General features: G+C 35.5%; 1 protein-coding gene across 2 annotated transcripts in view; it reads left to right on the top strand.

The window, feature by feature from the left end:
• Positions 1-18,750, top strand: part of HIVEP1 (HIVEP zinc finger 1) — a 179,376-nt gene that overhangs the window by 152,234 nt on the left and 8,392 nt on the right. For both annotated transcript variants that reach the window (XM_069101353.1, XM_069101354.1), the window contains exon 7: positions 4,399-4,500. In XM_069101353.1, the coding sequence (XP_068957454.1) occupies positions 4,399-4,500 (102 nt within the window). The remainder of the gene's footprint in view (positions 1-4,398; positions 4,501-18,750) is intronic.

Here is an 18,750-nt window from a genome sequence, read left to right as displayed (position 1 = left end):
ATCATCTCACCTTGAAGTACTTGTGATGTACATATGCAAAAAAGATTATATGAGATAATTACAGCTTACAAACTATCATCTGATGTAAAGATCGAAGAGATTGAGAAAGTCTGTGAAAAACTTGAAAGTATTCTTCAGACCACATCACAACATACAGTGACATTCAGTAACCTCATTGTGAAGCTAGGCAAAAGGAAAGACCTTGAAAAACATATCGGAAGATACGATTTATGATTAAGGAAGAAGAAAAAGACGTATAGACCACTTAGGGTTATCATGTCTATATCTTGAATGCTTTTACAAATAGTAGAAGGCATTGGGTTTACTGAGTATTGAACAACAATACAAAAATGACAATGAATGTATTTTAATAGACAAAAATGATTGTACCCAGGAGGTCATTCAGTAAGTGCTTATAGAGGACTTACTGTTTCTGAATCAGATCTTTGTACAATTAGACTATCTACTTGCCGCCCTATCCTTTTTAGAGCAAAAATTAGAATCGACACTAAATCAGAAAAATGCAAATGAAATGATAAGACATGCCAGTAAATACACCCAATCTAATTAGATTAAACTACTCATGGCTAACTTGGCAAGTGGATAAATGAACTGAAATCAATATGTGTCTACTATCATCATTTCCTCTGTACATTAAACTATATCAATTTATAAAGGAGAGTAAAAGAGCCCCAGAAGCACCTCACTTAGGAAATAATTGAGTCCCATGTTAAATAGGAATATATGATAATTAAGGATAGTACCTATGTAGAATAAAAACACATATAAAATCATATGTATTTCCTTACAAAACAGGGAAGAATGAAAGAAAGGAAAACAGGCCTGCAAAAAGCCTCTCATGGGACCAGACTGAGTTAGTTTATTATAAAGCAGTTTATAAATAAAGCTGGAAGTCAACAAACAAAGATGAAACCTGTTCTCCAATGTATCCTTAGTGATCTATTTTCATTGTTAATGAGAGTAGATTCAGTGAATTTGGACTCATCACCTCAGTCCTAGATATACCATATTGGCACGTGTAAATGCCATGCAAGAAGATCCAATGAAGGATAGATGCTAAGCCAGACAAAGTATGCACAAAAGAAAAAATAAAAAATATCCATGTATAGAGTTATTCAAACTTGAAAGCATGGAAGGAGAAAATTTACAGATACTTGAAACATGAGAAGATAACAAACAGTAGGACTGAGACTGGGGGAGAGGAAGATGCATCCAATTATTATTATCAGAAAAAAAAGTAGGCTTGAAGATATCAGTAACTACTGACTTATATACCTATTTTCTCATCACTGTAAAATCCTTGAAAATGGTTGTTATATTTAAAAAGCTTACCCTCATTGAGGATATGAAAAAGTTACCCAAAAGGCTTTTGTAGACTATTTTCTGTGGCAAACCATATCTTTAAAATCAATAGATTGGAGAATGAAGAGGGTATAAGATTCTGTAGTGTAAAAGTCTGCTTTTAAAAATAACTTGACTACTCAGCCTTTAATAAAATGCAACTTTAAAGGTTCTCCCCTGATAAGATGTCTCTCATACGTTAATATTAAATGCAATGCCTTTATAGATATAATCACAAAGAGAACTTTATCAAGTTCTCTCAACATTAACCCCTTCAATAAGCAGAGATAAAAGAAGATTATATCCTGCATAGAATCCAAGTTAAAGAGGATTTCCCCATAAATGGAGAAGACCTCTAAAAGTTCACTTTTACAGATAGCATATTGCTAATTGTATCATGTCTCAGCATATTATATTGCAGAGCCATCTCAATGAGCTCCTTTGAGATCAGTAGATGTACAGGCAGGAAACACTATTTGGATGGAGTGCCCATTGTCCAGACTGTAGTACATAATTTGATGGACAGCCAATTGAGCTGGTCATGTCTGTGTGTTTGTGTGTGTGTATTTGTTTTTGTGTGTCTCTGTCTTGGCTACACATGTAAATGGACAATGAACTGGGCTCATGAAAAGAAAGAAAAAGAAAACAGACTATAACGAATTTTAGAAATAATGTAGAACTCACAGTAATGGTCAGGCTTTTCCCCTGCAACAAAAACTCATTAAAAAGAAATTGGCATTTTCCCATTGAAGTTGTAATGGGTCTAAATCATGGAATACCAAAGTGTCCAAAGACTCAGATTGTGGTCATCCAAAGGGAAATGGAGAAACACATAGTGTTTTGTAAGTCAGTTATTGTGTAATATCAGTGGTGATTTATGCAAAAAAAAATGGTGTAAGAAACCAGGAGATGTGATCAGAAAAGGTGGGCCTGTCATAGCAAGAACAAGGAATACCACACAAGTGCTACAGTGGAATCCATAGTATATTCAAAGATCCCAAGAAAATCTTCACATTAGATAGCTCTTCTGTGATCTACACTGATGGAATAAGTATCTGTGTTGATAAAATCATCAACCCATGGAGACTTCTTTTTTGGATCCTAATATTTTTCAATCCATTGTCTTAACTATCCTTGTCAGCTTTCTATCATCTATAAATTTGATAAGCATTTCATCTATGCTTTTTCCAAATTCTTTGTGCCTTGCATGTTCTTTCATACCTTATTTCATATTAATATCTAATTGTGTCTCTCACTCTCTCTCATTACATAAGTTCCTTGAGAGAAGGAAATGGATCTTAATTCAGTTCAGCATTTTGTAAGCACTTGTTATGTGCAAACATAATTTATTTTATTTTATTTGTTTTATGCCTCACTTGAGATGTTCACCACTGTCATAGAAGAGATCCAGCAGAGTCCAAGTTGAAGAAGGATTCCTTATAGATGGTGAGGTCCTTCAGATGATCCTGTTTGTGGATGCTATTGTGTTGATTTCATCAAGCTCCAAAATATTGCAGAGCCTCCTAAATGAGATTCATAATTACTCAAAAGAATTTGACCTAACCATTCAACAAGCATTTATTAAGTGCCTACTATATATTCTGGCACTGGGAAAACAAAGACAAAAACAAAACAATCCCTGCTTTCAAGGAGCTTACATTCAATTAGGGGAAATAATACGAACACCAATAAATAAATATATAAAGTAATTTCCAAGAGGCAGGACATTAGCAACTGGGGGGAAATCATCCTAGACCTTGGGTAGAAGGTGGCACGTAAGCTGGCCTACACAGGAAAAACTAAGAGATTAAAGAAGGACTGTTGTTATGATACAGAGGTGGATGGGCAGCTTGTAGAATTATAGTACTTATCCATCAATTCCGCAACTAAAAAGTGGTCCTGATTGCCTTTAGGAAATTACAAGCTTCTTTTAAAGACCTCAGCTTTTCCCTGAAACAAAAGTCCATTTTTTAACACCAGTATGCTTCCAGTAATGGTATCTTGGAACACTATAGTCCCAGATGAAGTGAAGTTGAAGATTCCAAAGAATATGGAAAGGTGCATGGTGGGCATAAGCAAGAGACAACAAATTGCTAACAAGAAGGTACAAAGGAAAATCGGTGTAAAGGATTTTGACTGAACCTGTGATTTCATTGGTGTAGGGAGCTCCTGGTGAAGAAATTTCCTCAACCAATATGGATCAGCAGCTGTTCTACTTAGAGAGTATTTTAGAGAGTTGTTTGAAGCTTCCAAGAAATTAAGCAACATTCCCAGGGTCATACAGCTGGTAGATATAAGAGATGGAACTTGGACTCAGATCATCCTAACAATAAGCTTCTAACCACCAAACTGTGATGCTTCTCAGTGTAAAGGATTTGACCAAAGAAATGTATGGTTGAAAAAGTAAATGTACTGGTTATGTGCGAGTATGAGTGACATGACAACCTCAAGTCGATCCCTGTTATGAATTATATGAGGACATGGATAGCCATGAATGGGTTGAAATCCATATCTTTGGAGAGAATAACCATATCAAGGAGAGCACAGATTGATTGGACAAGCAGCTGTGCTGGCTGCTTTGTATCCTTTTCAGGGCTTAGCACAGTGCTTTGCATAGAGTAGGCACTCAATAAATGTTTGATTTGAATTGGCAGGCTTTACCTGGTCAATTCTATATAATCATTGGTCCAATAAGTATAGTAACATTACTAAACATTGAAGCTAAAACTTGCTTTTTCACATGCAGTCTGAAAGTGAAAGTTCTATGACTTCAGTTCAGCCCAGGGGCATTTTTTTTTTACTAACTAGGTTTATATATAAATAGAAACCTGTATTTGCTTAAAAATATATTTGTTGCTATTAGATTTAATTTTTTCATAAGTTTGCCATCACAAAGCTTCTTTAAATCTCCATCAGAGGGGTAGATAAAGACCAGAAGAATAGAGTTCCATTTTGGTAGCTGCAGTCTGTATTTCTGTTTGAAAATAGCCACTTTATCATCACAATGTAAATTTTAACATATTTTTCCCCTTTAAGGAAATTTGACAAAACACATGAAGTCTAAGGCACATAGCAAGAAATGTGTGGATTTAGGAGTGTCTGTAAGTGTAATAGATGACCAAGACCCAGAAGAATCAGGTAAGATCTTTGTTTATCTCATGTTTTATTCCCATATTTGACTTTTAATGCCATTGTTCATCTTTCCAAATAGTTTTGTTTTGTTTTTTTAAATAAAAATCAATTCAAATTGAATTGAATTCTACTATCTGGATGGCGGAAAGTCAGTCAAGAAAAAATATCATTAATACTATGTCATTCACCAGGACTATTAAACAAGTATTTAGCATTGGCAAACAAGAGCCTATCAAATTAAAAAATTTTTTTACCCGAAGGTTTTTTTTATCTTCTTCCTTCATTTTGCATTAGTTTATATAATTCTTCCCAGGTTTTTCTGAACTCATTATCTTCATCATTTCTTTTTTTTTTCCAAATGCTTTATTAACTTCAGGTTTACTTCTTTCATTTCCACCAGATTTTGGGTTGCAAATTTTCTCCCCGTTTTCCCCCTATCCACCTCCCCAAAATAGCGGTCCTCCAGGATATCCCCTCCTCTTATTTCCCAATTACATGTAAAATAGTATTAATAATAGTATATATATATATATATATATATATATATATATATATATATATATTTATAAACATTTGGTTTTAAAACTTTGAACTCCAGATTCATTCTCTTCCTCCCTTGTCACCCACCCTTGCTGGGAAGATAAGCAGTTCAATATAGGTTGTACATATGTAGCTAATGCAAAATATTACCATAGTAGATATATTGTAGAAGACTGATTATATTTCCTTCCCTGCTATCCCATCTCCCACTATCTATTCTCTACTTTGGTCCTGTCCCTTTTCAAAAGTGAGTGCTTCCAACTTCCCTCCCCCCCAGCCTGCCATCCCTTCCATCATTGCCCCTCTCACCCCCTTCCCCACTACTCTCCTGGAGTGTGAGATACCCTATTTAGTGTGTATGTCATTCCCTTCCTGAGCCAAATTCAATGAGTATAAGGTTGACTCATTCCCTTATGCCTTCCTGTTCTTCCCCTCCATTGTACCAATTTTCCCTTTCCTCTTCTATATGAGATAGGTTGCCCCATTCTGTCTCTCCCCATCCTCTCATTATATTCCTCTCTCACCTCTTAATTTCACTTTTTAAGTATCATCCCTTCCTTTAAATTGGTCCTGTGCCCTCTATGTATAACTGTAAACATATATACACACATTCACATATGTAATCATATACCTGTATATCTTCTGATAAAGACTACACACACACACACACACACACACACACACACACACACACACACACACATATATATATATATATATATATCCCCTTCAACTATTTTCATACTGAGAAAAGTTTTATCAGTTACAATTATCATTTTTCCATGTAGGAATGTAAATAGTTCAACTTTGATAAATTCCTTATGATTTCTTTTCCCTGTTTACCTTCTCATGCTTCTCTTGCTTCTTGTATCTCAATGTCATATTTTCTATTCAACTCTGGTTTTTCTTTCAAGAATACTTGAAAGTCCTCTATTCTACTGAATGACCATATTTTCCCCTGAAACATGATACTCAGTTTTGCTGGGTAGGTGATTCTTGGTTTTAATCCTAGCTCCTTTGACCTCCGGAATATCATATTCTAGGCCCTTTGATCCCTCAGTGTAGAAGCTGCCAGATCCTGTGTTATCCTGATTGTGTTTCCACAATATTCAAATTGTTTCTTCCTGGCTGCTTGTAATATTCTCTCCTTAATATGGGAATTCCGGAACCTGGCTACAATATTCCTAGGAGTTTTCTTTTTGGGATCTTTTTCAGGAGGTGATTGGTGGATTCTTTCAACCTCTATTTTGCCTTCTGATTCTAAAACATCAGGGCAGTTTTACTTGAGAATTTCTTGGAGGATGATTTCTAGGTTCTTTCTTTGGTCATTGCTTTCAGGTAGTCCAATAATTTTTAAATTATCTCTCCTGGATCTATTTTCCAAGTCAGTGGTTTTTCCCATGAGATATTTTACATTGCCTTCTATTCTTTCATTTGTTTGGATCTCTTTAACAGCATCTTGATTTATCCTCAAGTCACTAGCTTCCCTTTGCTCCATTCTAAATCTGAAGGAATGATTCTCCTCAGTGAGCTTTTGAGATTCTTTTTCCATCTGGCAAATTCGCCTTTGGCATTCTTCTCCTCATTGCCTTTTTGAGCCTCTTTTGCCATTTGAGTTAGTCTGTTTTTTAAGGTGTTATTTTCCTCATTCAGGCTGTTGACTCTCATTTCATAATTTTCCTTCATTGTTCTCATTTCTCTTCCCAATTTTTCTCCACTTCTCCTATCTGCTTGTTAAGATCTTTTATGGCCTCTAACCAGCTCGTATTTTCCTTTGAAGCTTTTCGCACAGGAGTTCTGACTTCACTGTCTTCCTCATGTTCCATGCTATGATCCTTTTTGTCCCCAAAATAAGAGTCTAATGTTGGATTCTTCTGTTTGTTTTGCTTCCTTTGCCTGGTTATATTGCCACTCAATTACTTGACCCCTGGGCTTTTTGCCACAGTAGGACTCTTCCACCAGACAGGGGAGCTTCCTTCCCAAATGCTGGTGCCCTCTCTGAAACCTCCACACGCTTTGGCAAGCTGGTCACATACCCCAGGACCTCCACCCTAGACTGCAATCCAGATCCAAGCAGGTTAAAGCAAGAGTGATTACCCCTCAGACTGGTTGCTTGGTCCCCCTACAGTCTGCAGGCCAGGAGCTTCATAGAGTCTCAGTGGCTTCTCGCCCTGGGGGCAAAAGCTGATGCTCTCCCAACTATTGGTCCCAAAGTCCACACTGTACTGACCTCTCACTTTGTCCTTTACATCTATGTGTTGATAATTCTGGAGATGGCCACAGCTGCTGGTGTTCTGGAGTCCCTCTAACTGGTGGTTGGTCAGGCCTACTCTGGGGCTAAAACCTCCGGCTCAAGCTGGCTGCTTTCTGCCAGCCTGCTGGGCTATACTCAGCGGGAGGTTAGCTTCTCTGTGTCATTTTGTGGATTCTGTAGCTCCAAAGTTTGTTCAGAGTCCCCTTTTACGTGAATTGGGGAAGGTGGAAACTGGAGCCACATGGAAGTCCTGTTTCTACTCTGCCATCTTGACTCCACTCCGCCCTCTTTACCTGAAGGTTTGATCATAAAACAAAAAGGAGGCTTCCTTATTATTGTTGAGTTATCCTTGTTTCTTTTGTAAAATTTTCTGAATAAAATCTTACCTCACTGTATTGAATGTACTTGAATTTGTTATATACACAGTTTGCAAGAAGAAAGTGGTAAAGAAATTATTTTAAATGGGGAAAGATTAATGCTTTTTACTTCCACTTGACAACCAATAACAGATAAAGTAATTAGCTAGAATTTAATTCTAAATATACTGGAGCAATGACTTTCAGGCATTACAGTTGATATGATTCATTATTTTAAGCTGAAGAAATATCTGACTCTATCCTTTTTTGAAGTATAGACTAATTTCCGGTTTCCTTGAATGTGAAAGAAAAAAATAGTCATGCAGTCAATAACTAAATCTAAGACAATATGTAGCATTTTTGTTTTTATTGGATGTTTGGATGCTTTCTTTTTTATATCCCCTATAGGGCTTGGATTAGAAAAGTATGCTGTATATCAATTGTGGTAGATCCTTTATCATGTATCAGGCAGGACCTTTGAGTATTCATGGCCCAAATTTTCAGAATAACAGATCCAGGCAGACTCCAGATGACCATACTCTAATAATCATAATGGCACAAATACCTTATATTTGCATAGCTCTGTACAGCTTACCAAGTGCTTCCATGTACATTTTCAGATTTGATTCTCTTAACTGCTGTGAGAAAATCTATAAAAAAAATTAGACCAAAACTCTAAGAAAGGCCTACATAAGCACCGAAAACTGCTAGTTTCTGCAAGACAATGCCTTCTCATCTTTGCTCTTTTTTATTCTGTTATTTGGCATTCTTCCATGGATATGCTCCAATGTGTAACTCTTATCCTAGGAATTATTTTACTAAAGTTAATAGAATTTGAAATAAATCTAAGGTTAATGCCTTTCCTTAATGAAATTTAGAGATTTTATAAAATAAATCTGAATATAGTTTTGTATCTAAATAGTTAATTAATTTTATGTGAAAAGGAAGTTCTTTTTAGTATTCTAGGAAATTATTTAAAAATGATACATTAGGAAAAATGTGTAACAGATTCAGCAAGAAATGTCATTGATTTTAATAACCTGTCATCAATAAAAGGCACATTATAAAAACTGTAGCTTAAGAAATATTAAGAACACTAAAGCATTATTAATTTATAGTACATTATTACATTTCTTCAATATAAGAATATTTAAGATGTTGTAACTGACATTGATATAGGTGCTTTGAGGTTTATAGAGTACATTACATACATTTTTGCATTTGATCCTACAACAGTTCTTTTCCATCTATCTCTCTAATTTTGGAAGGATACTGCAGTTAATAGTTCAGTTCTAGGCTTAGGAGAATTGTGACACAAAGGAATAATTGATTTCTTCAATATTAATGAGGGATTTAGGAAAACTACCTGACCTTTAGTGGCTCAACTAAACTTGATATTTTGGTTACTCCTGAAATTTCAGTTTCATCTTGGTGTAGAGGACCAGATTATTTTATATCCACAGCATAGAGTTGTGAAGAATAAAATTTATGTAAATTTTTGAAGAAGTCTGACTAAAATGAGAATCTTAGAAATATTAATTTTTCTAATAAAGACATACATTTTTTCTTTTTGTGAGTTCCAAAATCATTTCATCTACATGATAGTTGTAATTTTATTCATTCTATTACTATTCTTCAAGGTAAGTTTTCCAGTATTAGGCAGCTAGGTGGTGCAGTGGATAGAAAGCTGGGGCAACAGTTAGGAATATCTGAATTCAGATCTAACCTCAGACACTAATTAGCTGTGTGACCCTAGGCAAGTAACTTAAAATCTTTTCACTTCTGTTTACTAAACCCTTGTGATGATGATGATGATGATGACAAAGATGAAGATGAAGACATTAGGTACATCCTTAACTTTTATATAAATATTCTTTAAATTTTTATCAGTTGGGTAGAAAAAGCACAGAAAAGTACAGTCACTTTCTGTGCATATATATAAGTACACTGTACTCTTAGCCTAGAAAAGATGGCAAAAGCAAAATCACTTAGTCAACATGCATTTATTAAGTACCTGCTGTATGCCAGGCACCATGCCAAATTCCAGGAATACAAAAAAAAAAGGCAAAGACATAGCCCCTACTCTCAAGGATTTCACATTCTAATGGGAATGTAACATGCAAAAAAAACTGTACATACAAGTCAAGTCAAAAGCACCCCCTATGTGCCAAGTGCTAGGGATGCCAAAAAAAAAAAAGACAGAAAACATTTCCTGTTCAGGAAACTCATTCATTCTGATGGGAAAGACAACATATAAAATACCAGGTACAAAGAAGATACAGGATAAATTGGAGAAAATCTCTAGCATTGAGGAGTATCAGAAAGGCTGCCTATAGAAGGTGAGATTTTGTCTGGGTCTAGAAGGAAGCCAGGGAAGTAAGGAAGTAGAGATGAGGAGGGAGACCATTCTAAGCATGGGTCCTAGACAGTGAAAATGCCCAGAGCTGGGAGATGGAGTATCTTATTTGTGGACCAATAGAGGTCAGTGGATTGCCTCTATTGGTCATGGGGGAGAAGGGTGGAAGGGATAAGGAGACCAGAAAGGTAGAAAGGTATCAGTTTATGAAGGAATCTGAAAACCAAACAGAAGATTTTATATTTGATTCTGGGGTCATCAGGAGCCACTAGAGTTTATAGAGTAGGGACTGGAGTGTGTGGGAGTGGGGGGAGAGAGGGGGAGACAAGAGACTTACATGATCTGACCTGTGCTTTGGGAAGATCAGTTTGATAACTGAGTGGATAATGGAGTAGAATGGGAGAGATCTGAGGAAGGTAGACCAATGAGCAGGCTGTTACAATAGTCCAGGTATAAGGAGATCAGGGTCTTCACCAGGGTGGTGGCAGATTCAGAAGAGAAAGGGATATAGATAAGAAATATTACAAAGGCAAATTCCATAGGTTTTGATAACAGATTGAATAGGGGGAAGGAGGAGGTATTTACAGAGTGAGCAGTTAAGGATGACACCCAGATTACAGGTCTGGGTGACTGGGAGAGGATGGTGGTAATAGGAAATTAGGAAGAAAAGAGGGTTTTGAGAAAAAGATAATGAATGAGTTTTGTTTTGGACATGTTAAATTTTAAATGTCTCCAAGATAATCTAGTTTGAGATGTCCAGTACCCAGTTGGAGTTGTGAGACTAGAGGTCAGGAGAAAGGGCTGGGTAAATTGATCTGAGAATCATCACCCTAGAAATGATAATTGAATCAGTGGGAACTAATAAGATTACCAAGAAAAACAAAATAGAAGAAGAAAAGAGGGCCTAGGAAAAAAATGTGTTCAGGCTTTCCCTTAGCCAGTATGGGAGTTAATTCTAAGGGGGATAATTCAAGAATAAACTCAAGAGTTGGTCAGTCTTTGACTTTATTCTGAGGCTAAAGGGTGTGTGTGTGTGTGTGTGTGTGTGTGTGTGTGTAGTGCTTTGGCACCATTGAAGTGGTAAAAACTTAACCACAAATTCAAGTATTCACACACTTAGACTTTTGCTCCTTTGCACTCATTCCTTGGGTTCCTCAATACATTTCCCTTCTCATTGGCCCATAGAAATGGAAAGATTTAATAAAATTGTAAAGTATGCATTATTTAGCTCTAACTTGACATCTGTTTTCCGTATGATAGGGTATGCAGTGGTATCAAATGCTTCGCTGATTAGTGTAATGAATAACAAAGAGTGTTATTTTTGGCACTTTTCTTGAATCCAAGAACATAGATGCTATTTTGTTTCATTGCATAAAGCTTCAGTGTGATTATAGAAATATGTGTGCAGTTGTATGATTGTGGAGAGTCATACTACAGTCATTGAGAATATCCTTCAGTGGCTCTGCTCCTAGGGATGGTGGCAACTTGGCAATTTTTTGGTATTTCATCTTCATTCCATTTGTTGAAACAAAGTGTGGTTAAATGTCTGAAAATGATTGAGGTCATAGTGCCAGCAAAACCTCAAACATAAAGATATATGTATGGAAGAAATACAGAGGTAGAATTTGTCACTGAATTTGTAAATAATTCACTGTTAAAGAGGAGGAAAACTGAATCTAGGAGGTCAGAAGTCCCACATGAAAAAAGTGCCAGACCACTTTATACAGGTCTGTTCCCCATGCCTGGAATGCCCTCCCTTCTCATCTCCAGAGCCCTGACTTCTAGGTGAGGTCTTTCATAATGCACCTCCCCCACCTCACTGCTAGTCTCTTCCCCTATGCATTTTCTCCTACCCATTTGTTTGTTTTAGATATGTTTTATGTTTACTTCTCTATGTACAGGTTTTCTCCTCCCTGATAGAACGTAAACCCCTGGAGTACAAGGACTGTTTCATATTTGTCTTTGTATACCAAGTGCCTTACACTGTGTGTGCTACCTAACAGTTGCTTAATAAGTATTTATTGATTGATTCTTAATTTATCTTAATATTAAACAGCAAGGTTTTTTTTAATCACACATGATAATAAACATGTCTTGAGATGTATCCAAGGAAAATATTCAGTATAATATCATTTCACTGGGATACCTCTATGTGAAAAGTAGATAATAATAAAGTAACTAAACAAATGTTATTTACACATAAACCTTTGTTACTGTAGAACTAGAATTCTGTAGGAATGGAGTGAGATCAGAAATGGGATGACTTTTCATTTGGAACAAGTTGAAATTCACAAACAGTGCTGTATTGTACAAAGAATAGTGGCAGCTGCAAACCCAAGAGCCACATGGTGTAGAAAGGACATTTATTTGGGATCTTGTCATTTCTTTATTACAGAAGTGGACAATGATCAACCTAAGTGTTATCTTTTGGTATTAAAGATAACCCTATGGGGAAGCAGATAGAGCACTGGCCCTGGATTCAGGAGGTCCTGAGTTCAAATCGCAGTTCAGACACTTGGCACTTACTAGTTGTATGACAGTGGACAAGTCACTTAACCCTGATTGCCTCGCCAAACAAACAAACAAAAAAACAATTCTATGTATATTTGCATACTAGCCTTTTGAAAAGCAGCGCTGTCTTGGACAACTTGTGAATTTCCATGACATGTAGACATTTTTAATCCATTTCATTTCCCGTATAGTCATTTCCAATTCTTCTTAAAATCTTGTGTATTTTTCTGTATATACACAAACACATATATATTAATTTTCATTTACCTCAAATGGAATTTATTTTGTGTTTCCGGTAATTTCACTAGTGTGTATTTTAAAATTCTACTCTACTATACTGGATACCTAACCCCACATGACCAACTCAAACCTCACCATACCCGCATTCAACAACTTTGATAAGCATATTCTCTATGATCACCATTAAATAGTATTTACAAAAGGGTTGGTCTTGTGAAAATGGTGAATCCACAATCCTTAATTCTTTCTAATCCCTTATAGCTCTTATTATCAGTTGGCTGCATACTGGGTTCTTGTACTCTTAGAATTCTCTATTGGTTTAATTCTTTAAGGGCTTAGATTTAGGATTGTTAGAATTTGGTTACTTTGTCCAAATCTGAGAGATTTTTGCATATTTGTTGTTTTAACCATGTAAAATTTGCTCCTTTAAAACAGGTTACAATTTAATATAATTAAGAATTTGACATGTCAGTCTGAATATATAGCACCAATCACGATATATAATAAATATTTCCCTTTAGAATGGTAGCAATAGAATACTACTTTTTTTTTCCTTCCAGGAATGAAGTACATTTTTGCTCTTGTGTTTGGGGGCTTTTTATCACTCTTTGTATTATTGTGTTTGTTATCATTGGGTATTAGTAAATACTTTTGTTTTCATCTTTTGTGTCAAAAATTACCCCTCTAGCTATTTGCTTTTTGTGTCCTGATCCAAGGAAGGTTTTTTTGTCACCAAAATGCTATTTAAAATGTGAGGAATGTTAATATGTTCCTTAAATTCCCGGATGTGGTAAAGCATTTAGCATGATAAAATGCAACTGGAAACATTGTTTTTAATCATATAGTTCTTACTGTGAAGACAGCTTGAGAGCACAGAATCTTAAGCCCTCCCCCCCCTTTTTTTAATCACTTTAAGCCTTATAACTAATTAAAACTATTTACATGTAATAATAACAATGAGTTGATTACATAAATAGGGCTACATTCTTAAACCCAATAAAAACATCCTTTTAAGAGTATTTTATTAATAATATTCTTGTATTGTTTTTAAAAACCTTCAGAAAATTACAATTTTAAAGATTTTTTTTGTTTTCTACTATAAGTAGATTTTTTAAAATAATAAAATCATGTATTATTAATGTATCTGAATAATTAGATGCCAGTAGGACAGATTTGATAGCCTGTATGTTTAAATCACAGAGTAAGCAAATATTAAGTTATAACCTTTGTAACATTTTTCAGCAAGTTCGTTCTGTCTGTATGTATGATATACATATATATATATGTGTGTGTGTGTGTATGTATATATGTAGTATTGTGTGTATATATATGTAGTATTGTATTTGGGTACTTTTGTTGAGTGACTTTTAAAAATACTTTATGCATATGAATTTATGCATATCTCAGAAAATATCTGAACTCTTCTTAAAGAGGAGTTTTGTGTGCTTAAAGAAAAAGTAATGTGTATATCAGGTATATTGCAGAAGAACATCCAATGCCAGTGGAGCAGCATCTTTCATTATATTTAGGTTGAGTTCTTCCCAGTAGGTGTCACTGTTTAGCAGTGCTGACAAGACTGGTTTGAACCACAATGAAAATTGTTCTTGAAGATAGCCTATGGACTTCAGAAGTCACATAGTATTATATTATTCTATTGAAGCTTATTTTCTGTCTTTGTAAATCTTATGTTGTTCAAATATGCACAATTCTGTTTCCTTCAATAAAACCCAATGCAGTTTTCTTGTTAGATTAGTCCAGCCATTTAGTGAGCTGTAGTTCTAGAAATATGTAAAATTGGATTGAATATTTTTGGAAAACTTTAATATGAAATTAACAGATGAAGTGTTAAATATGCAGATTCATCTGAGCTTTGTATACTGGCTTTTTTCTTTCAAAATTCAGCAAGTATTGAACAGCTATTATGTATACTAGGCAGTATTATAGGCTGATTAGGGGACACAAGTTAAAAAAAGAGTAAAAAACAAATACACAGCAATAATACAAGAGGAGTGACACGAGAGATGATGTGTTAAATAAGTGGTACAGAAACTAAGTACTATGAGTTTAAGGAGGGAGAGAGCAGTGGTCAAGGAAGACTTTATTGACTTAAGATTGAGCTAGGCTTTGAAGGATGAGAAGTTGCGTGGTGTAGAAGAAAGAGCCCTGTCTGACCTAGTTCTAGTTCTCATTTCACAACTAGCTTGCTTTCTAATCTTAGACAAATTCTAGGACTCTTAGTTGTCTCATTTACAAAATGATTATAATTGAGAAACAACATGGTATACTAGAAAGACTGCTAGACTTAAAGCCAGGTGGCCTGGATTGAAAATCCATCTCTGATTCTTACTAGCTTTGTAGCTTTGGGGAAGTTTCTCTGAGCCTCAGTTATTTTATCTGAAAAAGGGGGATAATAATACTTGGGCTAACTACTTCACAAAATTATTGTATGAAAAATAAGTTGTAAACTGTATAGCACCACATTAATGTAAGTTATAATTCCTTATCTACCTGATAGCAGAAGTTTTGCCCATGTTGCCTTTGAGATCTTTTCCACCTCTAAGATGTATGATTTTATTAATGAGAGATGGATGGAGGAAGAGTACTCCATGTCTAAAGGTAGAAGTGAGTAGAGGTGGTAAGAGATAATAGGTGGGCTAATCTGACTCAGTTAGAAGGTTTCTTTAAAAGTGTAGAAGGTAATATTGGAAAGAAAATTTGGGGCCAGAATAAGGAAAACCTTAAAGCTAAGGAATTTGTCACCTGTAGTTACCTTATATTTAGCAGAGATAGAGCCTTCTTCGCTAATTAGGACCTGACTCCTTGTTTAAGTGGTACAGGAACAGAAGAGGAAGCAGACCATGACATATGACAAGTGGAGTTTGGGCCTTGTTTCATGGTTGTCCTGTCTTTGATATAATTATATATTGTTTTTATGATTTGCTTTCTAACGTTAATTCTATAGAATGAAATAATTTAGTCTTCAAGGTTGAATCCTTTCTTCAAAGGCCATTTATTGATTATACTTTTTTATTGTGTGGTAGTTAATAAAGATAATATTTTATAGTTTTGCTTTCCTATATTTGTTACATATCTGTCAGGTTGTCCTGCCCTTGTAGCTTATGTATGTACACTTGCATTGTCTGAATCTGTCTCATGGAAGGCATTGATAGGCTCCTCACCTCTGGAATCAAATACAGAATCATATGTTTGATATTAAAAGCCCTTCACCTCCCCACCACTGCCTCATTGTTTCATAAAGCCCATGTTGACAGTTTTACTAATGGTGGAGACATATCATATACACCATGCAAAGTTTGATTGCGTGAACATGCTCAAATTCTACTCAGTCATTTACTGTCCTGGCAAGGAAAAAAAAAACAGTTTCATTTAAAATTGGTCATAATCAAAAGCATTTGGTAGTGGTAGTGGCGAAGAATACCCATTTCCAAGATCAAATGCTGACATGGAAAGAATAAAGTCTAATTCTAAATAATTCAGTGACTAGTAAACCAGTTTGTGCATTACATGTACGGCATATTTTATTGTAACCCAACTCTTTCCCTTTGTTTTTTTTTTTAATTTAAATTACTAGGGTTTATTGTAGGCAAACCAACCAAAGTAAAAGGTGTCTAGGCAGTACATTGGATAAAATGCTAGATGTAGAGTCAGGAAGACCTGAGTTCAGACCCATCCTCAGACAATGGTTCCACAAACATTCATCTCTATTTTAAAATCTTTTCCAGATGCAAATTAAATGAGCTTGGAAAATCAGTTATTAAATTGTACATATTTGTATTTGTTTATGAATAGGAGGACAGCCATGAGGTGATGATGGTTTTTGGCCACAGCTACTCCTTTGGCATGTAAGGCTTACCATCTGAATGAGTGGCTAAAACACCATGTTGATGAAATCACATATCTTTGGAGAGATTGAAGTACCATTTTATTCAAGAAATGAATAAGTTGTTACAAAGAGCACAGACTGAGAAAATAGGAATCTGAGCTTCTGACAAAACATCATAAGTAAAGTCCAGACTTGCTCCGTTTCAAATAAGATATCATCCTTCTAACTTTATTTGTTATTAAAAGACATCTATTTATTAAATATTGATTTGCATGTGCTGTTATTAAAAACTAGGTGCCAAAAGAGAAGGCTGTTACAATGGAGGGGAAGAGCAGGAAGGTAAAAGGGAATCAGTCAACCTTATTCTCATTGGATTTGGCTTAAGGAAGGAATAACATACACAATCAATTGGGTATCTTACCCTACAGGAAAGTAGGGGGAAAGGAGTTAAGAAGAGGGATGATAGAAGGGAGGGCAGGCAGATTAGGGGAGAGGGTAATTAGAAGCAAACACTTTTGAAAAGGGATAGGGTCAAAGGAGAAAATAGAATAAATGGGGGGGGGGTGCAGGATAGGATGAAGGGAAATATAGTGGTCTTTCACAATATGACAACTGTGGAAATGTTTTGTGAAAATACACATGTATAACCTGTATTGAATTGTTTGTCTTCTCAGTGGGGGGTGGATGAGGAGGGAAGAAGGGAAAGAATCTGGAACTCGAAGTTTTATAAACAAATGCTAAAATTTGTTTTTATATGCACCTGGGAAATAAGCTCTCCAGGTCATGGGGTATAGAAATCCATCCTGCCCTACAAGAAAGTAAGGGGAGGTGGGGATTGGGGGGAGTATAAAAGAGAGGGCAGATTGGGGGAAGGGGCATTCAGTATGCTTGCCATCTTGGGGTGGGGGGTAGGGGAGAGACAAGGAGAAAATTTGTAACTGAAGATCTTGTGGAAATGAATGTTGAAAACTTAAAAATAAATACATAAATTAAAAAAACTAGGTGCCAAATAGAGAAAACTAAATGTTAACCTTTTTGACAAGGAGCTTATAAAAAAAGAAAGGTAATCTGAAACAGAATTATAAGGAACATATATTTCATATAAGTAATATAAAAAGGATTTTTGGCTATAGATGTAAACTGGAAGGGCTCTTGGGTCATCTAGTTCAACTCTTAATTTAACATTTTAGAAAACTGAGGCCCAGAATCATTAAGTGACTTACCCAAAGTCACACAAGTACTAAATGGCAGCTCTGGGAATCAGACTGAATTCAAGCCTTCCAAGTTTAACACCTTTTTTTTTTTTTAACTGCACGGGCAACTCAAAAGTTTAGTTAGATGAGGGCTGTTAAGAGAAACAGTAATTTTCCTGTTGGAGTTAATTTCAGGAACCACTTGAACAATGGAAGACGAGTGGATTAGCTAGCTGCAGCTACCAAAGTATTACTTTATAAAATCAGAAAAAAGGTAATGAAATTCATAAGAAGGGAAAAAGTAAAAGAAAATCTCACAGGAAATAATAAAATAGAAGTGGGAACTATGGGGCCTTACAGTGCCAGATCTCAAACTATACTACAGTACAGAAGTTCTCAAAATAATTTGATACTGGTTTAAAAAATAAATCAATCAGTGGAACAAATTAGATATGCAACATATAGAAGCAAATATAGCTAGTACCTTAGTTCGATAAACACCAAGACCCAAGCTACTGGAATAAGAACTAACTATATGATGAAAACTGGAAAAATTATGTGGAAGAGATTAGACTATGACCAGTACTTCATGCTTTTTTCCAAGATAAGTGCCAAATGGAAAGGTTACATCATAAAGAAATTAGAGAAACATGGGGGGGAATGACCTATCAGATCAATGGATAGGAGAAAAGTTTGCGACTTAACAAGGGATAGACAGGGAAGCTCACAGAAAAGAAAGGGGATAATTTTGATTGAATAAGATTTTAAAATTTTCGCAGAAACACAACTAATAAAGCTAAAATTGAAAGGGAAATAATTAACTGGGCAAAGAGTCTCCATAGCAAGTTTCTCTAATAAAGGTCTCATTTCTAAGATATATAAGGAATTGATTCAAAATTGTAAGAATAAAAGCCAATGGGGTGGCCAGGTAGCGCAGTGAGTAAGAGCGCCGGCCCCAGAGT

The sequence above is a fragment of the Petaurus breviceps genome, unplaced genomic scaffold, assembly GCF_028583685.1.
Source record: "Petaurus breviceps papuanus isolate PSGF00001 unplaced genomic scaffold, PetGlider_PUasm1.0 458, whole genome shotgun sequence".
Classification (NCBI taxonomy): Eukaryota; Metazoa; Chordata; class Mammalia; order Diprotodontia; family Petauridae; genus Petaurus; species Petaurus breviceps.
The sequence above is the reverse complement of the archived record's forward strand: the minus strand, read 5'-3'. Positions and strand labels throughout refer to the sequence as shown.